The 25,092-nt window shown below is 36.8% G+C and overlaps 1 protein-coding gene, 2 long non-coding RNA genes and 1 pseudogene across 3 annotated transcripts; 3 read left to right on the forward strand and 1 right to left on the reverse strand.

Moving 5' to 3' along the window:
• Nucleotides 1-2,473: 2,473 nt before the first annotated feature.
• On the forward strand, nucleotides 2,474-3,674 carry LOC137749582 (uncharacterized). The gene is made up of 3 exons (XR_011070220.1): nucleotides 2,474-2,610; nucleotides 2,712-2,785; nucleotides 3,540-3,674. It is a non-coding gene; the product is annotated as an uncharacterized lncRNA (long non-coding RNA).
• A 4,158-nt stretch (nucleotides 3,675-7,832) lies between these two features.
• Nucleotides 7,833-9,146, forward strand: LOC137709217 (uncharacterized; annotated as a pseudogene).
• Nucleotides 9,147-15,906: 6,760 nt separating this feature from the next.
• On the forward strand, nucleotides 15,907-17,350 carry LOC137749222 (phenolic glucoside malonyltransferase 1-like). The gene has a single exon (XM_068489334.1). The coding sequence runs from the start codon at nucleotides 15,926-15,928 to the stop codon at nucleotides 17,348-17,350; it is 1,425 nt and encodes a 474-aa protein (XP_068345435.1). The 5' UTR covers nucleotides 15,907-15,925.
• Nucleotides 17,351-18,966: 1,616 nt separating this feature from the next.
• Nucleotides 18,967-20,977, reverse strand: LOC137709552 (uncharacterized). The gene is made up of 4 exons (XR_011064868.1): nucleotides 20,875-20,977; nucleotides 20,391-20,802; nucleotides 19,905-20,302; nucleotides 18,967-19,496 (listed from the first exon to the last, which is right to left on the reverse strand). It is a non-coding gene; the product is annotated as an uncharacterized lncRNA (long non-coding RNA).
• Between the last annotated feature and the right edge of the window lie 4,115 nt (nucleotides 20,978-25,092).

Below are 25,092 nucleotides of genomic sequence, written 5' to 3' on the forward strand. Positions count from 1 at the left end.
ATGCACGTATTTTAGTATTCCCAGAAGATAGTGGTAATCATAAATTTTAGTGATGTTTCTTGAATGGTATGGGATGCATGTTGATGCAAATGTTAGGGTGATTACATACGTTTCACGACGAAAGGAACCTCATGAAATGAATTACCCTACTGGTGATTTGGAAGTCATGATTACCATTCTTGCTGTGAAGTTATGAAGACATTATTTGTGGTAAGAATGCAAGATTTTTACGAATCCAAAAAGTCTCCAATATCCATTACTTGGAAGGATTTTGATATAAGGCAGCGAAGGTGGATTGAATTGTTTAATGAACATGATTGTACGACCAGGGTGATTGTAAAATTGTTCTAGCTGATGCACTTGGTGAAAAGACGGTGGTAAGAGTTGATGTCTGGCACGCTTGCCAAGATTGTCTTCTTGTGGATTGGAAATCAACTGAAGTAAAGTTGAGAATAAAAGATTGAGAAGAAGTTGTAATTACTAATTTTCAAGTTAAGTCTTTTTAGTAAGGTCGTACTCAAGACTCAAATGGTTAACGAAGAAAATTAAGAATTAACCAAGGCAAAGAAAGAAGGGAAAAAGAAAGATTGCTGAGTTCGAGAATAGAATGGTTATGATTGAACTTGAGGTGATAGTTGATCAATGTACCAAGTTAGTACATTTACTCCAGTGTTGAGTAACAACCACAGTGCAACAGTACTTATATGTTTTATGGAGAAGAGATTAGGGTTACGGAACTGCTGAGTTTCTTAAGTATGTTGGTTGCGCAGTTTCCGATGTAACGCCATAAGGACCATGAAATGTGTCGATTTTTGTTGATTTGTGGAAGAAATACTTCTGGATAGAGAAGATTCGATCACGAAAGAGTTTTGGTAGGCCCTGAAATTATGGATGAGTCTTCTCAAAGTATTCAGGTGATTAAGTTTAACCTGAGAGTAGCCAGGAATGGCAAAATAGATTAATAGTTGAACATGTCACTAATCGAGTGTTTAACGTAGATGATCTTATAATTTTGAAGTTTTCACTTTAGAAAAGTATGATACGGCTTGGAAAGGAAAGCAAATTAAGTCCTAAGTACCTCGGACTTTATGTGATCATCGAAGAGTAAGTGAAGTTGCTTGAATTACTTCCAGAGTTATTGTAAGAGCATGATGTGTTTCATGATTCAACATTTTTAGAAATTTCATCACGAAAAGAAATAGTGAGATTTGGAAAGGAGACAAAATAAGTCTTAAACACATCAGACCGTTTTTGACCACTAAAGGAATCGATGAAGTTGCATACAAGTGGTGATGTCTTCAGAATTGGCTAAGGTGCATAATGTATTATATTTCGATGCGTTGTCACTAGGTGGCAGATTCGTCACATAGAGTTCCGGTGCAACTGTTGAGAATTAATCCGGATTAAACTGGTTGAGGAACCAATGACGACTTTGGATTGGAAAAAGAATGTATTGAGAATTAAGACAGTGTAATTGGTAAAGAATTTGTGAAGAAAGCATTCAGTGGAAGAAATTACGTGGGAGAAGGAGAATCGGATGAGAGAGATTTATCCGAAGCTATTGTATGAGTTTAGATGATTAAGTTGGTTGTTGGAATTTCGGGGACGAAATTCTATAAGGAGGGAAGATTGTCACAACTCGTCCCGGATTTTTAATTCCGAGTACGTGAAGTTATGAAAATGCCCTTAAACGGGACTAAGGGGCGTAAAATATGTTGTAACTTGATGATTTGGGGATTGGGTAGGATCCCACCTCCCTCAAATCTCTCCCCCATTTCTGCATCTTGTCTCTCTCTCTCCTCCCTCACAAACCTCTCATTCTCTGTAAGTTCTCTCTCTCTCCTTCGAACTCACACGGACCACCCACAAAATCACCCTAAAACTATACCAACGAAGGATCTAAGACCACCATCGTACTCCTGAAGACCACACGAACACGATGGTACCAATTTCAGGTGAGTTTCACTTCGGAAAACTTGGATTTCAATTTCACTGTGCGTGTGCACTGTTCATGCACACGTAAAACTTGATGTTTTCTGGGATTTTGAAGCTTGTAGGAAGCTTGGTGAGGTCCTAAGGAAGCTCGGAGTGCTTCGTTTGAAGGATTTGGACGTTGGGATCATGAATTGTAAGTTCGGCCGAATTTTCGTATTTTTGGAAAAATTTGATTCCGTTGTTTTTAGGCCCTAAAACTAGTCCAACGTGGTAGATTATGATTAGGGCTTCATTTTGGTATAGATTACGTGAAAAATGGACGTAAGAACAAGAAGAATGACAAGTTCAAAGTTTGGCCGGAGCTTTCGGGGCTTTTTCCGGCGAATCCACGGCGAGTTAGGGGTCAAGGCAGGTATGGATCTGTTCGTCTCGTCAATACCTTCATTTTGATATATAGTACGTCGAAAATGGTTAAGAAATGAAGAAGTTATGACACTTTGAAGTTTACCCAGAAATTCCGGCAAAACACCCACCGCCGGCGAAACCAGTCCGGTGACGCGAGGAAGAAGACGCGCGCGTGGGCAGCGCGTGAACAGGGCGCGTGGGGGCGCGTGAGAGCTCCAAATTGAGTTCTGAAAATTGTCACGCGTTCGTGACGTCGTGTAGATCACCGTGGTATATTCATACACCCAAATTGAGCAACGTATGAGAAAGTTATGGATGAATGTTTGGTGTATGTGCGTTAAATAACGTCAATTTGGTTACTTTTTGTATAGGTGAAAATTATACAGAGGAAGAATGTAACCAAGCTAGGGGAGGTTCAGGGACCTATGTGACGTCGATGTGATCAGTGAGTGGGCTTTTGTTTTTCGTATATACCTATATACATCTAAATTCCCAGAAATAGAATAGAAAAGGTTAATTGTTTTATGCCATGCATCATATGAATGTTGTTTACGCAACATCGCATGTATTAGTAATGGCATACATATATATATATGTGTATTTGGTGCTGTGGACGCACAGGTAAGTGCCAGGTAAGCGGTATTCATGTGGTTATGCATTCCTGTTTATTATGCAATAGTAGTTTGAAATGCTTAGAGAGCTCATAATCTGCACCCCCGGTGTTAGTGCTCCCGCCCAGAGAGGGGCAGAGTCCTTCACGTGTATGTTCACCAGCACCACACGCTCGCCTTGGATCCAAGTTAGGTGCAAGCCTTGTCGTGCAGACCACATTAGGTGGTTCCGACTCGTAGGTGACCCGCGATTATTCGCACAGTCTTCACGTGATCGTAGCACTAGAGCGTATATATTACACCCAGTCCTGTCGTACAGACCACGTTAGGTGGTTCCGACTCGTGTGCAGATTCAGATATTGAGTTGAGATTGGAGCTCTATCTGCAGCCGTACAGGTCACGTTAGGTGACCCCCGGCTGCCAGATTATATGTTATTGATGTGAATTATGCTTGTTTTACGTATATATGTTTATTTTCTGGAAAGTATACTTGTTTTACGGCGAGGGGTTAGTATATTTAAAGAGAAAAGAAAGTTCTGAATAAGTTCGTTTTGCTGACCCACTCAATTTTGTTTTGCGCCCCTCCAGGTTCAAGAATTGAAAAGGTGTGGTGACTACGAGGAAATTCAACGGTGTTCTGACAGAATGGACCAAATGAGGACTCACCTTCGGGTGTTTCATCTTAGAAGTTGTATATTTTAAAGCTTCCGAACTGTGTAAATGGTTACGTCACTCTCACGTGACGGCCAGCATGCCCTCCTTAGGGACGGGGTGTGTCAAGTATAATATCGTTAAGTTTTAAAAACAGTGTAGTACTGTTAAATTTCATAAACAGTGTAATACCTTTAAGTTTCATAAACATTGTAGTAAGTTTCATAAACGGTGTTCTAAGTTTCATAAACAGTGTAGAAAGTTTCATAAACAGTTTGTGTAAGGTCGTGTGGGTCCGCACGTCAAATTTTTTTTTAATATTAAAATTATGTTTTTTTCATTAAATTAAGTTCTTTTGTCATTTTTGTTAAATTGAAGAGTTTTTCATTAAAATTTAAGTTTTTCTTCATTAAATAAAGGGCCTAATTGGATAAAGGTCCTTGTGGTGATAGAGTATTCGGAAGGAAGCCTCCGTGGTTAAAAAAAACTCAGATTTAAAACCCTGTGGCGAAGTTCGTTAGGATTTTAAGCCCCAAAACAAAATTTCCGTTAATTCTCCGTTAACTTCATTAGCCATGGCTCCACACTCAACGACCAAATTTCCTCCACTGCCACTGCCAGTTACGAAGCACCCAACGAAAGTTTGAAATCAACTTGATTGTTGCCTCCATGTGTTTGTTTGCACTGTTTTTTTTATTTGAATAGCTCCAATATCTCTACTAATTAATAAAACAATCATTGTCAACCAAAATTCTATGAAATTACTAGTTTAACCCTCTAATTAAAACATAACATGAATAAGAAATATAGGGCAGAAATGTAATTTCACACAACCAAATTTTGCTGTTTTTTTTCTTTCAAAACCTCACTTACATGTAATCCTAACATATTTCTAATTAAAAAAAAAAAAAAAAAAAAACTTCCCACTCCCACATTCTGTATTACTCTCTTCCTCTCTCCTTCTATTTCAAAAGCAAAAATAAAAAATTTTCTCACACACTTTATGTGTGCCCATATGCTAGTGTTTATTAATAGAGCAGCAAAACACCCTGCCCCATTTCACTTCAAAATTTCTTCCAAGTACAAAAAAATGCTCAAGAGTGTGTGTTTTGAGGTTAGGGTGTGATATCCACACGACCCTTTTTACTTCTCCCACATCTTTTTGGTTTTCGACCGTCAGATCGGATAAATTGAAGAAAATCAACGGACAGAAATTAATAAAGGGTGTGTGAGAAGTAAAAAATGGTGTGTTGATAGCACACCCCTTTGAGGTTTCCTGTAACAATTTTCAACTAAAACCAAAGAAACTGAAACCTGCACCATAATCCAGAGAAATGGCTTATACTTTTCCATTCTTGAAAATTCTTGATAAATATAGGCAGCTACTAATGGCAGTTGTCCAATCAAGCTAAGTGAATCCTCAAAAGTTGGCTCCCTGTTACTTTGATTTATGTATCCGCTTTTCTTATGCTCTTTGGGATTCACTCTGGAGGGCCATAAGAAAAGTGGTAAACTGGGTCATTGAATGTGCTGTAATGGGCAGAGCATCAATGGCCTTATACGCATAATCTGAAACCACGGCACGAGTCCTCAGTTCCTTGGATCATGCATCTACTCTCTTTGCTAGGTACCTTTCTTGTTTATTTTTTATTTTTATTTTTTTTAACAATTATTTGGACAATTCAAGTTCCTCCATTAACAAAGCGCACAGAAAGGTGCATGAAGTTTGTGACAGACAAATATGACATAAAATGAAATGAAATAAAATAGTTATGAGAGACGGGGAAGGGAAGATTAGATGGTTGTAGCACTGCCGGAGAAGCAAACTAAATTTGCCCCTGAAATCTAATAATTATAATCAGGTCCTTTTGGCGAAGTCACCCGTTTCATCGTCGTCCCTATCGATTCCTTCCAATGTATCATCCAGGCCAAAGCCAGGTTTGTTCTCTCCAAATGGAGCATCAGGGGTGCCGAAGCTGTTGTCACCATCAACACCGTGATGAAATTGAGATTCCACTATAAAACCAATTGGCAATATGAGGATTAGCCCAAGATCATATAAGCACATAGCAAACCTTGTCCCTCACCGATGTGGGACAACTCTCAACACGCCCCCGCACGTGTGGCGGATTTTCAAGCCTACACGTGGACAACAACTGGGTGACGTGGAGCGCGTGTGGCCGTTTGGCTTCACACGAGGACAACCCGCTCTGATACCATGATGAAATTGAGGTTCCACCATAAAACCAATTGGCAATATGAGGAGTAGCCCAAGATCATATAAGCACATAGAAAACCTTGTCCCTCACCGATGTGGGACAACTCTCAACACACCGAAGTTATCCCCAGCACCAACACCAGTACCTTCCTGGTTAGAAGTAGCCACAGAAGACCCTCAGGCAAAGGTTCTCCACCTGGCTTTGCAGCTAGTAATACTTTCTCGCATTCTAGAATTGACAAACTCTGAAGCGAATTCCCTCTAATTGAAAAAGAAAAAAGGAACTTAACGAAGAAGCTGACATAAATTTTAATTTTGGGTTTAATTTCTAATGGACTTCACTACAAGGATTTAAATTTGAATTTTTTTACCATATGGGTGATCTTCCAAATACTTTATCACCACGAGAGCCATTTATCCAATTAGACCTAAATAAAGTTACGACGTGATTTTTATTAAAATAAATTTAGTCCAAACTCTTTTTATGAAAGTTCTATAAAGTATATTTACCGTGTTAAGTTTGAGTATAATGGTATCCCCATACAATAATTTTATATCATTTTAGTTAGACTTACTTTGTTTCCATTTTACTTTCGTTGCTGTTTTTTCTTCACATATGCTTGATAAAATGGAAAATTATCAATAACTCCACCACACACTGCATCGTGTACAGTATACTCTGCCTTTATAAAATGGAGAGATTGTGGACCATGCTTGACGAAGCCTCCCAAAAATTGACTTGTTCTGTTTTCATTGCTAGGGCCATATGAATTTATGATTTTTAAGCCGATCACCTACTCCATCAACCATATTACCCGAGTTTGTTGTCTCAAGTAGGCACCATTCAGTGTGTATAAACAAAAAAATGTCTGATTACTCTGGTAGAGAATTCCAGTGGTGCGTAGAACGTTTAAGAAGGAGATGGGACATGACAGCTTAGCTGAACATCATCAGTGTGCAAGTCATCACACCTTCCATTAATTTCGTTGCAGATTTGATTGGTGTGACTATAATGGCAACAACTAAATGTTAGGGTGTACGACCATTTAACATTTTGTGTCAATAAAACAAGGACATTAGAATAAAAATCTACCATGAAGACGCCGAGGACCACGAGACTTCTACTAGCGTAATTAGTCCAAACGCGTCCCTTACGCTTCCAGTTCTTGTTTCTAAGCTGTATGTGGTTTGGTTTCGGAACCTCGGCTAGGGTGCAGGACCAAAGCTGAACACTCAACTAATTACGGCTGTTTGGCCACTAGGTCGTTGGAATACTAGTATACGAGCTATGATCAAGGGACGTCAATTAATTACTATCTTCAACAATGCATAATTTTTAACTTAATTGTTGGTAGGCCTATAAACAAGTCGGATTTAGTGAGTTTGGATCGGTTTTAACCTGATCCCTTAAAGTAACGGGTCAAACACAACTTGTTAATCTAATAGGTTACTTGTTTAACCCGCTGACCCGTTAACATTTTTTTTTGTTTTTTTTTTTAATTTTTAATTTTGCATTTCAAGTATTAACTTCCAGAGCTTCATTTAAAACCGCTTGTCATGATTTTCTGATGACTATCTTCTTTTGGACCATCAGGACATGGTTTTAATTGCTAGGGCCGTATGAATTTATGATTTTTAAGCCGACCATCTACACCATCAACCATATTACATGAGTTTGCGGTCTCAAAGTAGGCACCATTAAGTGTGTACAAAGACAACAATGTCTGATCACTCCTGTGGAGAATTCTAGTGGGGCGTAGAACGTGTAAGAAGAAGATGGGACATGACAGCTAAGAGCATCTCCAAAAGAGATGTCAAATTTTAAACATCAAAATTATAAGGTTTTAAAAAAAAAGTTTAATGTTGGAAATCCAATGGTCTGTAAAATGTTGCAGCCAGTGGGTTGGTGGGGAAGCCTGACCATCGGGCTATTTAGCTTGGTGGAGGTGCTCTTATGGCCATCATGTCCTCACTTAAACTGCACACAAAATTAATCTTCTTTTTCATCTCCAATGGCAAAACCAGGCTCGGTCAAAGTAGTTGAGGTTTGCAGTGTAGCTCCGAAACAAAGTTCAGGGCCAGACTCTGCCCACCCGGAGGATCTGTCTCTTCCTCTCACCTTTTTTGACCTCCATTGGCTAAGGTTTCCACCCTCTCAAAGCCTTTTCTTCTACGAAATGTCTTCATTCAACGCATCATATTTCTTTGATTCCATACTTCCGAAGCTCAAAACCTCGCTTTCCGCCACCCTCCAACATTTTGTACCTCTAGCAGGAAACCTCACCTGGCCTCTAGACTCCCCCGAACCCTTTCTCAGTTATCTCAAAGGCAACGCAATTATGCTAACAATCGCCGAGTCTGATGCTGATTTCCACCGTCTAGTTTCAAGCAACAACTTTGACATTTAAGTCAAAGAGTACCATCCTCTTGTACCCCAACTGGCAATGTCTCATGAAAAAGCTGCGGTGCTGGCATTGCAAATAACCATCTTTTCCAAGGGCGGTTTTTCGATTGGATCAGCTATTCACCATGCTGCCTCTGATGGCTTATCTACACTCTTGTTTTTCAAAATTTGGGGTCACCTATGCAAACATGGAGGAGGAGAAGAAGGAGGATCACCACCTTTGCCAAGTTACGATAGAAAGGTCATCAAGGACCCAGTCGGGCTCAAAGAAATCTACTCAAACGACTGGTTAAGATTAGGTGGTCCAAACAATAGAAGCTTACTGCCTTTGGAAGTTAAACGTCCAGGAGACTCAATTCAAGGCACCTTCGAGTTCACGCGCGCGAAAATCGAAACCTTAAGGCGGTCAGCGATGAGGACTATGATGACAAAGAATAAGGAGCAAGGTGATCATTCAAAACTATTTCATTTATCGACATTTTCGCTAACATGCACCTATACATGGGTTTGCTTAGTCAGGGCCGAGGAGACCAAAACAGAGAGAGTATTTTTCATCATTCCTGTGGACTGCCGGTCACGCTTAGACCCTCCACTACCGCCAACTTATTTCGGGAACTGTATCGCAGGACATCTAGCAGTTGCGGAAACAAATGACTTATTGGGAGAAGATGGGATGTTTGTGGCCTTGAAAGCAATTAGCGACGTGATAAAAAGTTTGGACAAGACCCTTTTGGAGGGGGCAGAGACTTGGGTATCAAGAATGTTCAATACACTGCAGCCCAATGCTGATAGAATAATTCCCGCTGCTGGTTCACCCCGATTTGAGTTTTATGATGCAGCTGATTTCGGATGGGGAAGACCAACAAAGCACGAGTTAGTTTCGATAGATAACACAGGGACAATGTGTACATACATGCTTTGAAGGTTAGGCTTTCCGAATACATATTTTCCTTGTGATGTTCAAGTGAAAATGTATATCTAACATGCAACCCGTTTATGATGTTTACATCAAATATAAACATGCAAGGCTCATTAAGTTTTGTGAAAACCCTTTGAAAAACCATGCTACCCTTAAGAGTATGATGTTCGCCTTAAGTGAACTTATAATTACTAATCACAAGAAGCCCTCCTCAATTCAAGGTGATGTTCCAACATAAATTGCATCAAATTACTTGTCTAAAAACCCTAATGGTCGCAAATAACTAAGACAATTAAATAGTTTAATTGCAGTGATTAATAATTCAACGTAAACATGCATCCATTCATAAGCAAATTAATAAAATCAAATATTCATGCAATGGCTCAAGGTATCGCCCTAGCAAAAGAACTTAGCTATGAACAATCATAATAAAAACTAAAGAAAATATCATTAAATAGAAAAATGATTGAAAACACCTTATAGGTAAAAAGTTTGAAGTTCTCCAAAATAATGCGCCTCCTTCTCCCTCGTAAAATCCTAATGGCTAAATATCTTTATTTATATTACTAAAAAATAAAACCCTAAAAGGTCTTAGAATAAAACTAGGAAATAAAATAAGGATAACTATAAATTACATTCCTATTCTGACTATGAAATCTACCCAGCACAGAGATAGCCACGTTTCTGAATCTTCAGAGCTCCAAAACAGGCCCAAAACGACTCAAACCAAATATTAGGACCTCCTCTTCAAGTTCCAAGAAGAACCCAAATCCAAAATCCATCATCTTCTAGCCCAAAAGTCGCAAATAAGCTCTGTAGCCCAATCTGCCAGCACTGCACGCTGCTCATTTATTTCATCGCCATAATTAAACCGTTTGATAAAAAAGTATGAAACTTTGATACGAACACGTTGAAAGACTAACGAACATCCTCCAATTGGAATCACTCCAAAATTCATCCGTTTGAATACTTCAAGAGGAAGTCGAATGTCATACATTAAAAATATAATTCAAAGTATCAAAATTATACCAAAATAACCAATAATAATTAAAATTAGGATAAAATATATGGTATAATATGGACTCATCACACAGTAAAAATACAACGCAGCTGATGGATTTCCCAAAAGAAATCCTCCTCCAAAATCCTTTTGAGAGTGCCTGTAAAATCACTATTCAACTTGCAAAGTGTCCTACAAACAGAGGCTCATATTATGATTTATAACGGTTATAGATTGATCATGTTGCCAACGTTTTAAGACAGATATGATCTATAGTTAGTTTCATGCGGGTTGCTTTGCTTTAAAAAGTCGAGACCATTACTCGTAGCCAATCCTATTAGGGGAGAAACCCTAAAACTCCCACCATGTCTAGAAGAAGATCGATCGCCGCAGTCCAAGTCCAAGCGTAAGTATGGGCGTTATGGTCTGGCATTCGTTCCCTTTTTACTGGCACACACGACATGATAATATTACCATACAATAAAGATAATATTACCATATCATGAAATCAAATGATGTCATTACTGGCACTCATAACATAATAATATTACCATACAACAGAGATTGTTTAGCCATTTATAAAAAGATCTCAAGTTAGATTATCATAGATGACGAGTTTGATTCATAACTATGATTGACCCACTATGTTGCCCCAAATCCTTATCTTGTAATATCAGTGTATAAAACATTGGTCAAATTTAACTTTTAAAATTTAATATGGAATTGTCAATTTTTAGAGTTCAAACATAAATTTTATATCTTCTAAACGTGAGATCCCCCCCTTAACTATATAACTCAAATTCATATATGAACCCAACTTTGCGAGAGCATTAAAATCGAGTCCACTGCAACTTACGACTCAAAAAAATTAGAAGTAGGTTATCTTAACCCAAAGGACGGACGACACCGTTTCATTCTCACTCCTGCACAGACGAAGGCACGGTATGAAACTCTTTTCCTCTCCTTCCAACCAGAGCAGCTTCTTTAGCTTTGGACTTCTAGAGAGAGAGATGGAGGAGTCAGACCGATGAAGAAACTACTCATACTCTACGCCACCCAAACCGGAAACGCCTTGGACGTCGCCGAGCGCAGAGGCTGCCCCATCCACCTTCTCTCCCTCGACAAATACGACGCTGTATGCTGCCTTCCATCGCATTCGATTTCCCTTCTGTTCTTCTGATGAACAACAACAATAATAATAATACCCTAAGGGTAGTACTATCCTTAGAAAAATATTTCGTATCATATTCTCGACCTAAACACCATCGCGTGTGATTAGTATCTTATTTTAAATTACAATACGTGCATTTGATTTTCCTTTTCGAGCAATAAAACTAATGCATCCTAAAAATCTGTGAAATTTTATTTTTATTAATATATTTTTAAAATAAAACATTTCTGTTTTATATCTTGCTCCCATAAAACGATGGATAAAGTATAAGAAAAATCAATAAAAAGAGCTTCAAATTTTTGCATTTTAATCAAAAGAAATTTACTAACTTTATTTAATGATTAGGACAAAATAATAAAATAAAATAAAAACATAAAAAACACCACATCAGCGCATACACCCCCGCCACACATCCATTAAGACATTATTATTATTATTATTATTTTGCTTAGTATAAGGAAAGATTTCAAATTGAATTACATTTCTCAGTTTTATTTTTGTAGTGTCGTTTCCCAATAATAATCAAGCTGACGAGAGATTTTTCAATGTGTTCGGAACACGGGATGAAACACCACATCTCTATACAAGTGATGAGATTTTTGTGTTAAAAAAATAAAATTTTCCACCACTTACATAATAACACGTGTTGTAGAAAGTTAAGATTGTAGGTGGAGGAGAAGAGGAAGGCGCAAATGGGCGGACTATTAAAGAAAATTAAGTAATTGGTGTAGAAAGTTAAAAAATTGAAGAGATACAAAGAAAATTTGATGAGTATCGAAGAAAATTAGAAGAAGAAAATGTGTTTGGAAGGTGAGAATGTGCCAAGAAAATTCAAGAAGAGGAGAGAGAGAGAGAGGAATATAATACCGTTAAGTTTCATAAACAGTATAGTGTCGTTAAATTTCAAAAACAGTGTAGTATAGTTAAATTTCATAAACAGTGTAATACCTTTAAGTTTCATAAACATTGTAGTAAGTTTCATAAATGGTGTTCTAAGTTTCATAAATAGTGTAGAAAGTTTCATAAACATTTTGTGTGAGGTCATGTGGGTCTGCGCGTCAAAATTTTTTTTAATATTAAAATTATGTTTTTTTTCCATTAAATTAAGTTCTTTTGTCCTTTTTGTTAAATTTAAGAGTTTTTCATTAAAATTTAAGTTTTTTTTTATTAAATAAAGGGCCTAATTGGATAAAGGTCCTTGTGGTGATAGAGTATTCGGAAGGAAGCCTCCGTGGTTAAAAAAAACTCAGATTTAAAACCCTGTGTTGAAGTTCGTTAGGATTTTAAGCCCCAAAACAAAATTTCCGTTAATTCTCCGTTAATTTCATTAGCCATGGCTCCACACTCAACGACCAAATTTCCTCCACTGCCACTGCCAGTTACGAAGCACCCAACGAAAGTTTGAAATCAACTTGATTGTTGCCTCCATGTGTTTGTTTGCACTGTTTTTTTTATTTGAATAGCTCCAATATCTCTACTAATTAATAAAACAATCATTGTCAACCAAAATTCTATGAAATTACTAGTTTAACCCTCTAATTAAAACATAACATGAATAAGAAATATAGGGCAGAAATGTAATTTCACACAACCAAATTTTGCTGTTTTTTTTTTTCAAAACCTCACTTACATGTAATCCTAACATATTTCTAATTAAAAAAAAAAAAAAAAAAACTTCCCACTCCCACATTCTGTATTACTCTCTTCCTCTCTCCTTCTATTTCAAAAGCAAAAATAAAAAATTTTCTCACACACTTTATGTGTGCCCATATGCTAGTGTTTATTAATAGAGCAGCAAAACACCCTGCCCCATTTCACTTCAAAATTTCTTCCAAGTACAAAAAAATGCTCAAGAGTGTGTGTTTTGAGGTTAGGGTGTGATATCCACACGACCCTTTTTACTTCTCCCACATCTTTTTGGTTTTCGACCGTCAGATCGGATAAATTGAAGAAAATCAACGGACAGAAATTAATAAAGGGTGTGTGAGAAGTAAAAAATGGTGTGTTGATAGCACACCCCTTTGAGGTTTCCTGTAACAATTTTCAACTAAAACCAAAGAAACTGAAACCTGCACCATAATCCAGAGAAATGGCTTATACTTTTCCATTCTTGAAAATTCTTGATAAATATAGGCAGCTACTAATGGCAGTTGTCCAATCAAGCTAAGTGAATCCTCAAAAGTTGGCTCCCTGTTACTTTGATTTATGTATCCGCTTTTCTTATGCTCTTTGGGATTCACTCTGGAGGGCCATAAGAAAAGTGGTAAACTGGGTCATTGAATGTGCTGTAATGGGCAGAGCATCAATGGCCTTATACGCATAATCTGAAACCACGGCACGAGTCCTCAGTTCCTTGGATCATGCATCTACTCTCTTTGCTAGGTACCTTTCTTGTTTATTTTTTATTTTTATTTTTTTTAACAATTATTTGGACAATTCAAGTTCCTCCATTAACAAAGCGCACAGAAAGGTGCATGAAGTTTGTGACAGACAAATATGACATAAAATGAAATGAAATAAAATAGTTATGAGAGACGGGGAAGGGAAGATTAGATGGTTGTAGCACTGCCGGAGAAGCAAACTAAATTTGCCCCTGAAATCTAATAATTATAATCAGGTCCTTTTGGCGAAGTCACCCGTTTCATCGTCGTCCCTATCGATTCCTTCCAATGTATCATCCAGGCCAAAGCCAGGTTTGTTCTCTCCAAATGGAGCATCAGGGGTGCCGAAGCTGTTGTCACCATCAACACCGAAGTTATCCCCAGCACCAACACCAAAGTTATCCCCAGCACCAACACCAGTACCTTCCTGGTTAGAAGTAGCCACAGAAGACCCTCAGGCAAAGGTTCTCCACCTGGCTTTGCAGCTAGTAATACTTTCTCGCATTCTAGAATTGACAAACTCTGAAGCGAATTCCCTCTAATTGAAAAAGAAAAAAGGAACTTAACGAAGAAGCTGACATAAATTTTAATTTTGGGTTTAATTTCTAATGGACTTCACTACAAGGATTTAAATTTGAATTTTTTTACCATATGGGTGATCTTCCAAATACTTTATCACCACGAGGGTCATTTATCCAATTAGACCTAAATAAAGTTACGACATGATTTTTATTAAAATAAACTTAGTCCAAACTCTTTTTATGAAAGTTCTATAAAGTATATTTACCGTGTTAAGTTTGAGTATAATCGTATCCCCATACAATAATTTTATATCATTTTAGTTAGACTTACTTTGTTTCCATTTTACTTTCGTTGCTTTTTTTTCTTCACATATGCTCGATAAAATGGAAAATTATCAATAACTCCACCACACACTGCATCGTGTACAGTATACTCTGCCTTTATAAAATGGAGAGATTGTGGACCACGCTTGACGAAGCCTCCCAAAAATTGACTTGTTCTGTTTTCATTGCTAGGGCCATATGAATTTATGATTTGTTGTCTCAAAGCAGGCACCATTCAGTGTGTATAAATAAAACAATGTCTGATTACTCTGGTGGAGAATTCCAGTGGTGCGTAGAACGTTTAAGAGGGAGATGAGACATGACAGCTAAGCTGAACATCATCAGTGTGCAAGTCATCACACCTTCCATTAATTTCGTTGCAGATTGGATTGGTGTGACTATAATGGCAACAACTAAATGTTAGGGTGTACTGCCATTTAACATTTTGTGTCAATAAAACAAGGCCATTAGAATAAAAATCTACCATGGAGACGCCGAGGACCACGAGACTTCTACTAGCGTAATTAGTCCAAACGCGTCCCTTACGCTTCCAGTTCTTGTTTCTAAGCTGTATGTGCTTTGGTTTCGGAACCTCGGCTAGGGTGCAGGACCACAGCTGAACACTCAACTAATTACGGCTGTTTGGTCGTTGGAATACTAGTATACGAGCTATGATCAAGGGACGTCAATTAATTACTATCTTCAACAATGCATAATTTTTAACTTAATTGTTGGTGGACCTATAAACAATTCGGATGTAGTGAGTTTGGATCGGTTTTAACCTGATCCCTTAAATTAACGGGTCATCCGAACACAACTTGTTAATCTAATAGGTTACTTGTTTAACCCGCTTCACCCCTTAACAATTTTTTTTTTTTTTAATTTTTAATTTTGCATTTCAAGTATTAACTTCCAGAGCTTCATTTAAAACCGTTTGTCGTGATTTTCTGATGACTATCTTCTTTTGGACCATCAGAACATGGTTTTAATTGTTAGGACCGTATGAATTTATGATTTTTAAGCCGACCACCTACTCCATCAACCATATTACATGAGTTTGCGGTCTCAAAGTAGGCACCGTGTACAAAGACAACAATGTCTGATCACTCCTGTGGAGAATTCTAGTGGGGCGTAGAAGGTGTAAGAAGAAGATGTGACATGACAGTTAAGAGTATCTCAAAAGAAATGTCAAATTTTAAACATCAAAATTATAAGGTTTTAAAAAAAAATTTAATGTTGGAAATCCAACGGTCCGTAAAATGTTTCAGCCAGTGGGTTGGTGGGGAAACCTGACCATCGGGCTATTTAGCATGGTGGAGGTGCTCTTATAGCCATCATGTCCTCACTTAAACTGCACACAAAATTAAGTTTCTTTTTCATCTCCAATGGCAAAACCAGGCTCGGTCAAAGTAGTTGAGGTTTGCAGTGTAGCTCCGAAACCAAGTTCAGGGCCAGACTCTGCCCACCCGGAGGATCTGTCTCTTCCTCTCACCTTTTTTGACCTCCATTGGCTAAGGTTTCCACCCTCTCAAAGCCTTTTCTTCTACGAAATGTCTTCATTCAACGCATCATATTTCTTCGATTCCATACTTCCGAAGCTCAAAACCTCACTTTCCGCCACCCTCCAACATTTTGTACCTCTAGCAGGAAACCTCACCTGGCCTCTAGACTCCCCCGAACCCCTTCTCAGTTATCTCAAAGGCAACACAATTATGCTAACAATCGCTGAGTCTGATGCTGATTTCCACCGTCTAATTTCAAGCAACAACTTTGACATTGAAGTCAAAGAGTACCATCCTCTTGTACCCCAACTGGCAATGTCTCATGAAAAAGCTGCGGTGCTGGCATTGCAAATAACCGTCTTTTCCAAGGGCGGTTTTTCGATTGGATCAGCTATTCACCATGCTGCCTCTGATGGCTTATCTGCACTCTTGTTTTTCAAAATTTGGGGTCACCTATGCAAACATGGAGGAGGAGAAGAAGGAGGATCACCACCTTTGCCAAGTTACGATAGAAAGGTCATCAAGGACCCAGTCGGGCTCAAAGAAATCTACTCAAACGACTGGTTAAGATTAGGTGGTCCAAACAATAGAAGCTTACTGCCTTTGGAAGTTAAACGTCCAGGAGACTCAATTCAAGGCACCTTCGAGTTCACGCGCGCGAAAATCGAAACCTTAAGGCGGTCAGCGATGAGGACTATGATGACAAAGAATAAGGAGCAAGGTGATCATTCAAAACTATTTCATTTATCGACATTTTCGCTAACATGCGCCTATACATGGGTTTGCTTAGTCAGGGCTGAGGAGACCAAAACAGAGAGAGTATTTTTCATCATTCCTGTGGACTGCCGGTCACGCTTAGACCCTCCTCTACCGCCAACTTATTTCGGGAGCTGTATCGCAGGACATCTAGCAGTTGCGGAAACAAATGACTTATTGGGAGAAGATGGGATGTTTGTGGCCTTGAAAGCAATTAGCGACGTGATAAAAAGTTTGGACAAGACCCTTTTGGAGGGGGCAGAGACTTGGGTATCAAGAATGTTCAATACACTGCAGCCCAATGCTGATAGAATAATTCCCGCTGCTGGTTCACCCCGGTTTGAGTTTTATGATGCAGCTGATTTCGGATGGGGAAGACCAACAAAGCACGCGTTAGTTTCGATAGATAACACAGGGACAATGTCTTTTCAAGAGAGCAAGAATGGTGATGGTGGAGTTGAGGTCGGGTTGGTTTTGAAAAAACATTACATGGAGGCTTTCGCTTCTCTATTTGCTAAAGGTCTTGAAGAAAATTTAACCCGCATGCAGTAGCATACTACTAAAGTTTGTTTCTACGCAAATTTCATTTTTTTTCTTAGTTTAATTTATGTGTTGTCATGTGATTTGCAAAGTTTCATTTCTAATAAAAAAAATGAATAAACACTCTGAAGAAACTTTGGTGCTAGAGAAAAATCATTGAAATTATTAGCATAATATTCTCTGAACAGCCGCTGATTATACGATCAGACACTGTTCTTGCTTCAAATGACAAGTTTAAGAAAGATCAACCAAAAAACAAAGAATCACAGAACAAAAAAGGGAACACAAAAGGAACATCCTATATCAATTGAATTGTTTTGAGTATCCAATACTAGAATTCTTTTTCTTTAATTGCTTAAAAGATCTTGAATTTCTCCATCTATTTTCAATTGATTTTGAGTAAGATACTAATCTTCCCTTGAGTTGGTGTTAGTGCATTTTTAATATTAAACAAATTAATTATAATTGTCATTATTTGTTGTCTGAAAATTAAGATGGTTGTCATTATTTGTTGTTACTAGGAAATTAAGATGAAGTAGCTTTTCATATTTTGTAACTCTTGTAACCTTTTTATATTATCCCACTAGCAATTTCCTCTACAACAATTATTCTTCATTCTCCATCTTTTCTATTTTTACTTATTGGCCAAAAAAGGGTGTTTGTGTGGTGGAGCTTTACACTCTTCCTTTTTTGTGCATATAGATTTTAGTCACACAACGATTCACTTGGGTTGTTGTATTCTGGAGAGGATAAGTTAAGAGATATATCATTGCACCGGTTTGTAGACTTTTGTCAAACCGTAGTGGACTTGAATCTTCTTAAAGAAAACGAGGTACATGCGCCTCAGTCTAATTATCTAAGTGTTTTGCATAAAAATATTATAATTTTCTTGTAATTTTCTCAACAGTAGGTTTATTAGTTTTATAAACTTGATTTAAAACCGTTTATCATGATTTTCTGATGACTGTCTTCTTCTAATTTTTAATTTTGCATTTCAAGTATTAACTTCCAGAGCTTCATTTTAAACCGTTTATCATGTTTTTCTGATGACCATATTCTTTTGGACCATCAGGACATGGTTTTAATTGCTAGGGCCGTATGAATTTATGATTTTTTAGCCGACCACCTACCCCATCAACCATATTACCTGAGTTTGTGGTCTCAAAGTAGGCACCATTAATTGTGTACAAAGAAAATAATGTCTGATCACTACTGTGGAGAATTCTAGTGGGGTGTAAAACGTGTAAGAAGAAGATGGGACATGACAGCTAAGAATATCTCTAAAAGAGATGTCAAATTTTAAACATCAAAATTATAATTGATAGCTTATTTGACAATTTGACATTTTGTATAATATTTTGTTCTACCTGATATGTTAAATAATAATGTTATTTAATAAAAAATTTATCTTTTTGTGAGGTCCAATAATTAAGGCAACCAATCAAATATTTAAAAAACATAATAACATTTATTATATATTATATTAATCTATTAAAATATTATTTAATAAATTTGACATCTGCTGTCAAATTTGACAACAAAAGGTTTTGCCTTCAAATGACTCAGCGCCACCTAAGAAATTAAAGGCTCGGTTGAAGAGAGTTTGCTGCCATATTTTACTGTTGTATACCTACGTGACAATTTTAACATCTCCTTTGAAGATGCACTAAATTGAACATCATCAGTGTGCACGTCATCACATCTAGTTGCATACTAGCAAAAGAGCCCGCGTTGCTGCAGGTTTACAATTTTGTTTAAACACACTAACAACAATGTTTACATCTCTATTTACTTGTATAAATATGTACATTCATATTTACAATCCCATTTACACAAATATACTATTCAGAACTTCCGACTCTCTTCGTTGAAACTTCAGAGGTTTTTTCCCCTTGCTTAGAAATTGGATAAAACTGTAATTATTGAGGTGATTTTTTTTAATTGCTAAAAATTTGGATACTTTCTTCAGTTAGTTTTCAAATACATTTAATAAGAAATGTCAAAAACAAATATATGCTGATCTACAAATTTTAAGTACGCCATGAAGAGAAAAATAATAATTACAACTTACACATGTTAAAGCAAACATACGAGGAGAAAGTAGACTCTTCAAATTGCTAATCTCACATTTTCCTCTAAGCTAACCACAATTCTTAGCCTGCATGTATGAATAAAGGTTAGAATTCACATCTTATGGTAAACAGAAATATACTCTCGTTCTGCTAAATTGTAAACTGAGAAAAACAAATGCATAGATGTAGGAAAAGATTTATAAGATCCTAAAAAATGTAAAAAAAAAAAGGGTAATCATCCTTTTATAAATGCTTTATTATACTTTGTACCTGACCAAACATTGCATCTATGTGTAAAAAAACATGAGGATAGAACTTGCAGTGTTCTTAAAACGCATACCCAATTGCTTGATGTTTTGAGGCTGCCAACTCATTAGTCATTGCAGCAAATTTGGAATTGAAACATCTTTCGAACCACAGATATCATGAATTCTCTATAACTGGTGCAAACTTCCCAATATAAATAATAAAGACAAATGCATAATCTTGAGTACCTTGTATACAGTTCCAAAACCGCCTCGACCTATCTTACTACTCGGATGAAAGTCGCGGATCTTAATTCATTGTAGGAGAAAGCCTTGACATTTTCCAGCAGAATCACATGAAGAAAAAAAAAACCACAGTACGGAGGTAAAAAAATAACAAAACCAGAAAGTGGGAACATTTAACCACGTCTGTACCATCAAGATCATGGCCAAATCGACCAGAACCAGAACCAGATTTCCTTTTCCTCTCAGCAACCGAAGCAACAAAGCAGCTGCAACACATATTAACTTGTCCACAATAATCAAATCCTACCTTCTGGGTTCTCTCTAATGTACAGAAAAACAGCTCCCTTTTGATCAAAGAGCCCTCCCTAATCAGATTTGGACCGACCCATTTTGCCGAAATCCTAAATTTCACAACCAAATAATCACAGAAATTTCCTTAAAACACCAAAAGTTCAAACTAATAAAATTTGAAAATTCGAAAAAACGCACCTCATGGATTTGCAGATTACCAATCAAGTTTTGATGTCCTGATTTCCTTTAGCATCTGTTTCTGTCAGCAACCAAGAAGAGCGAGAGAGAGCTTGAAATTCTCCGTTTAAAAAAAAAAAAAAGAATTGTTATTAGCACTCCAAAAATCTCATTCTACACTACAAACTTTTTATATTGGGAAATAAAAATACACTTGTGAGGAGTGTTGAATGAGATTTTTGGAATGTCAATACACTTCCTAATATATATATAAAGATGCTCTTTTATGGAGATTCTGAGACGACCCACGATAGTGGAGGTGCTGGGCGAGTTGATGATGTTCATAACCCCTCTGTGGATTGTTGTGAATGTTATTAGGGGTTTTGTTGGGTGGGCGTGGAAGCCCAAATGAGTGAGCTTGTTTGGTCGAGAGCTGTGTAGAAATCAAATGATATCAACGAGGATTTTCAAGATTCCATATGTAAGGAAGAGAGAAGAAATCTACCTTTGGGGGCGTCTGAGTGGTGGTGGTGGCTGCTGGAATTGAGAGAGAACTAAAGAGATTTTGGTTCCGGGTTTTTTGAGAGAGCTGAAGAGACCGAGATATCTCTACTAGAAGCAGTAGAAAAGCTTTCCGCAATGACCAACCAAGGGAAAAATCGCCACCCCACTATAAAATCACATCAAAATCAGAAAACACTGAAGAAAATGAGGGGCAAATCCGTCCGCACACTATAGATCAATTGTAACCCAAAAACTGAGTTTTAGTATATATAACTAGAAATTGATGCCCGCGCGTTGCTGCGGGATTAGAAATTGTATGGAAGATTGATAAGCTAATTCTAAATCATCAAGTTTGCAACTGCATTGCATGACAATCAATTGAAACGTTTTCTCTAAATTATTAAATAGCATTTAGTATAAACTGACTTGCAAGTTCAAATGCAAGAATGCAAATGAAGATAAATTGTGATATTCCATACACATCAAACTTCATTTAGGAAACTGAAAACCATAAAAAATAAATTGATAAACAGACAAAGATGGTTCACAATTATAAATGTTGAATGCTAATAAAACATATAATACAATGATCTCGGTTTCTCTCATAATTATAAAATGTTGAATGTAAACACCATACCCAAATTACCTGTCAAACCAATCAAAATTTCCACTCCTTGGTTAATATCAGAGAATGCCAAATCCAAATCCATGAACCCCACACTATGAACCGATTCCTTACCAAAGTTATAGCAAATATTGTTATCCAATTCCAATAATGTTGTTATAGTACTCCTTGAAAATGCATGAGTTGGTATATCCATCTCTCTCTCTAAGAGTAATTGTTAACAGTAATTATAATAACAGGCTAAAAGCACTGTCAACTATGTTATCAAGGAAAACAAATGTCAATGAGAAATGAAGATAAATGACTTACTGGTGCACTCAAGAAATTGAGAATCATTAGGTGCAAATGGCCTCCGATGGGATCGCCTCCAATTCTCAGGTGCTACTCTGAGGATAGCTTCTGTTCAATACAGCTATGCAAGAATAGTCTTCAATACTTAAGCAGGATTGGAAACAGGGAAGTAGCGTATTAAAGCATTAAAATAAGGTTAGTTGGCCAAAAGTTGTTAATTTCTTGTGTAATTAACCAGTTTGAAAAATAGCCATTCTCCAAAATATAAAAAACACCTGACAATTTACACTCTTATAGTGAAGGCAATTTTCATAATGTGGATTCCATTTTGTAGAAGGCAAGCATAAATGAATTAATTATGACAGAGATGGCATTGTAGATGCTGGAAATCATGGAACCAAAAAGAATCATGACAGAGAAAAAAAGCATTATTTGTCATCAATTCAAGGTACTATAAAAAGAAACTATACATGCGCAGTGGTTAAAGGTACCAATCCTTGGTGATCAGCCAAATAGTGCCTCAAGTTGTTCTTTTGGGGAGCTCATGACTATGCCTTGACCCCTTTGTTTGCCCCTTTGTTGTCTAAAGTCCTGCTCTTAGCTCTTTTCTTGGGGTCTGATCAAATAATTAAAAGTTGTAAATTAGAGCCTAATTAATTTATGTGAACAAAGTAAATCAAGTAAAGGGCAAAGAACAAAAATTAAGAATTGTAACTTACATTGAAGGCAGATTCAATAATGTCATCGCTGAAATGTTGAAGTATGACTTGGGATTTCCAAAACCAGCAGGGCAGAATTCCTGCAGAAATTAAAGCAATGGTAAAACAAAATTGAAGTTTTTGTGTGAAAATTTAATTGGATTTGTAGGTAATTAATTGCTCAAACAAGTAAAAATATAAATTACCAAAACTAATATTGACGAAATGAAGTGATGATCTTGGTTACCTCAAATCATCCAGAACTGTTAACAGAACGGATGAGCTTTGCAATGTGAAGAGGTTCATCATTGTTATTGTTAATTAAGTAAATAGAAGCCCTGCAGGAACTCTAATCACATCTCTACGTTCCATGTTGTAGGAGTCCTTTCTATCTTTCATCAGAAGAGTACAGGTAAATTGTCCTGAAATAGCAAAGCAACAAAAAAAAAATGAAGATATTAGTGTTTATGATAATATAAATTCATATAAGAAAAATGAGTGTTAACGAAGATATTAAACCCTAATCTCAAAAGGGTCTCCTCCACAACTGAAAATCTCCACATTAAAATTTAAAATTTCAGTGCTTTCAAACAACCAACAAAATAAGAAACTACCAAGAAACAACATTGATCTTTGCAACACAATTTTTTATATCTTCAAAGTATAATCTTTCATACAATATATAAAAGTACATAATTTAACATTGCAACACAATCTTGCATGTCTTGTAGGGTAATTTTGATTTCATCGGTTGCTTTTGGGTACCCTTAAGGCAATGCAAGCATTCATAAAATGTTTGCACATGATTAAATCTTCTACAATTTTTGGATCAAACCCTTCATTCTTTTCGTCACAATTAAAAGCTTTCAGACAATTTTGCACCTCATTATCCGTATCATAAACATACAATTGAGAAAATTTTGATGACTTATTATTAGCAGGTAATAAAGATCTCGTTAAATGACAAACCTAACCACTAATATCTGATATGCGAGTCTGGTAGTAATGACTCACCTACTTCAACCTTTTGGTCAATGTATCTCCTTGCTTCATAATCCTAGAGAAGATCAAGTAAAGGTGGATTTAAATACTTGGTTTATGCTAGAGTCTTGCTCTCATAGGCCTTTACAGTGGTACAGCTGGTAACTTTGGTGCAAAAAGATTGCATCTTACAACATTAGAAGAGCAGGAAACTTAAAAATGGATATATTCGAGGGTCGTACATATCTAGTATATAGACTCGACCTGTTCATGCAAAACAGTTATTGGAATTCCAGAAGAGGGTCAAGTTAAATATTCAAATCCCTATGAGGACTGAGAAGTACCTTACTTTCATTGGCAAAATCCGTCTCATGACTGTTTCCTTGATGTGCATCAAGATCAATAATCATCACTCTATAAGCATATAATGAACGATCACATCCATACAGTTTTTTTTTGGTTTTTTAACATTATAATTAACATTTCAAAACCTCACAATAATGAAACTATCACACATGCGGTCAAATAGTTAGTATAACTTGACGTACTTAGTAGCTCAAAGGTAAAGTGTATGCAAAGATTAATAAATCAACATCCGCAGCACACCAAAAGCTGCCCAACAGAAAATAAAACAAAATTATGATAAAAAAAAAAAAAAAAAACACTCTGTTAACATCTGCATAGATAACAAATACGATAAAAGCTCTAAAAAATTTCAATCAAAAGTTTAAGACTTTAACTCACAGATTCGCTGGGCAAAAAAAAAGTCCATCATTGCATTCTCATACAAAAGAATTCTTTAAATACTGATTTCGTGCAATCCAATAGCTAAATGTTAAAATCAGAAAATTTTCTTTAACCCAGATTTTTAAAATTAAAATTATAAAAATTTGAACAAAAAAAAAAAAAAAGAGAACCCAAAACAAATATGTCGGAGAACTCACCAGGAAACTCGAGCTTTCATGGGTTTGAAATTTCTTCAAATGCAGCCAAGTTTTGCTGGGTATAAAATTTCTTCGAATCAAACGGGATTCAGTTTGGATTTTCCCAAGAATTCATCAAATCAAACAACAAAAAAATTAAGTGCAGCAAACATAGTGCAGAATTTGTCGAAAGCAACAGATCCAACATTCATGCAAAAGCAAATACGATCATGAATTGAAAAAAAGGTGAGAGAGAGAGAGAAAGAGAGACGAACCTTGAGTTTTCTGGCAGATTGTGAAGTCTGAAGAGAACCCAGGTCCAACATTGTGAAGTCTGAGAGAACCCATAATTTGAATACCGAAATCTTGCGTTTTTTGGCAGATTTTTCCATCGCTGATTTCAATAACCCCAAATCAATTTAAAAAAAAAAAGTAAATAGATTTAAATTCGAAATTGGGCATAATAATTGAAAAATAGGACCAAAATTTCAAATTACTTGCCTTAAGTAGAGAGCATTTTACAAAACGAACTCTTTCAAGACCCAGCCTTCTAGCAGCTAAGGCCTGATGGTGACGGTGCGAGAGAGAGAGTTTGAGAAGCTGCGATCTAATCTTTAATCTTTTGGATTTAGATGAGAGAGAGCGGAATGACGCAGAAGAGTCGAGAACAGCTACCTTCAGGCTTCAACGATGATGGACGT

The sequence above is a fragment of the Pyrus communis genome, chromosome 11, assembly GCF_963583255.1.
Source record: "Pyrus communis chromosome 11, drPyrComm1.1, whole genome shotgun sequence".
NCBI lineage: Eukaryota > Viridiplantae > Streptophyta > Magnoliopsida > Rosales > Rosaceae > Pyrus > Pyrus communis.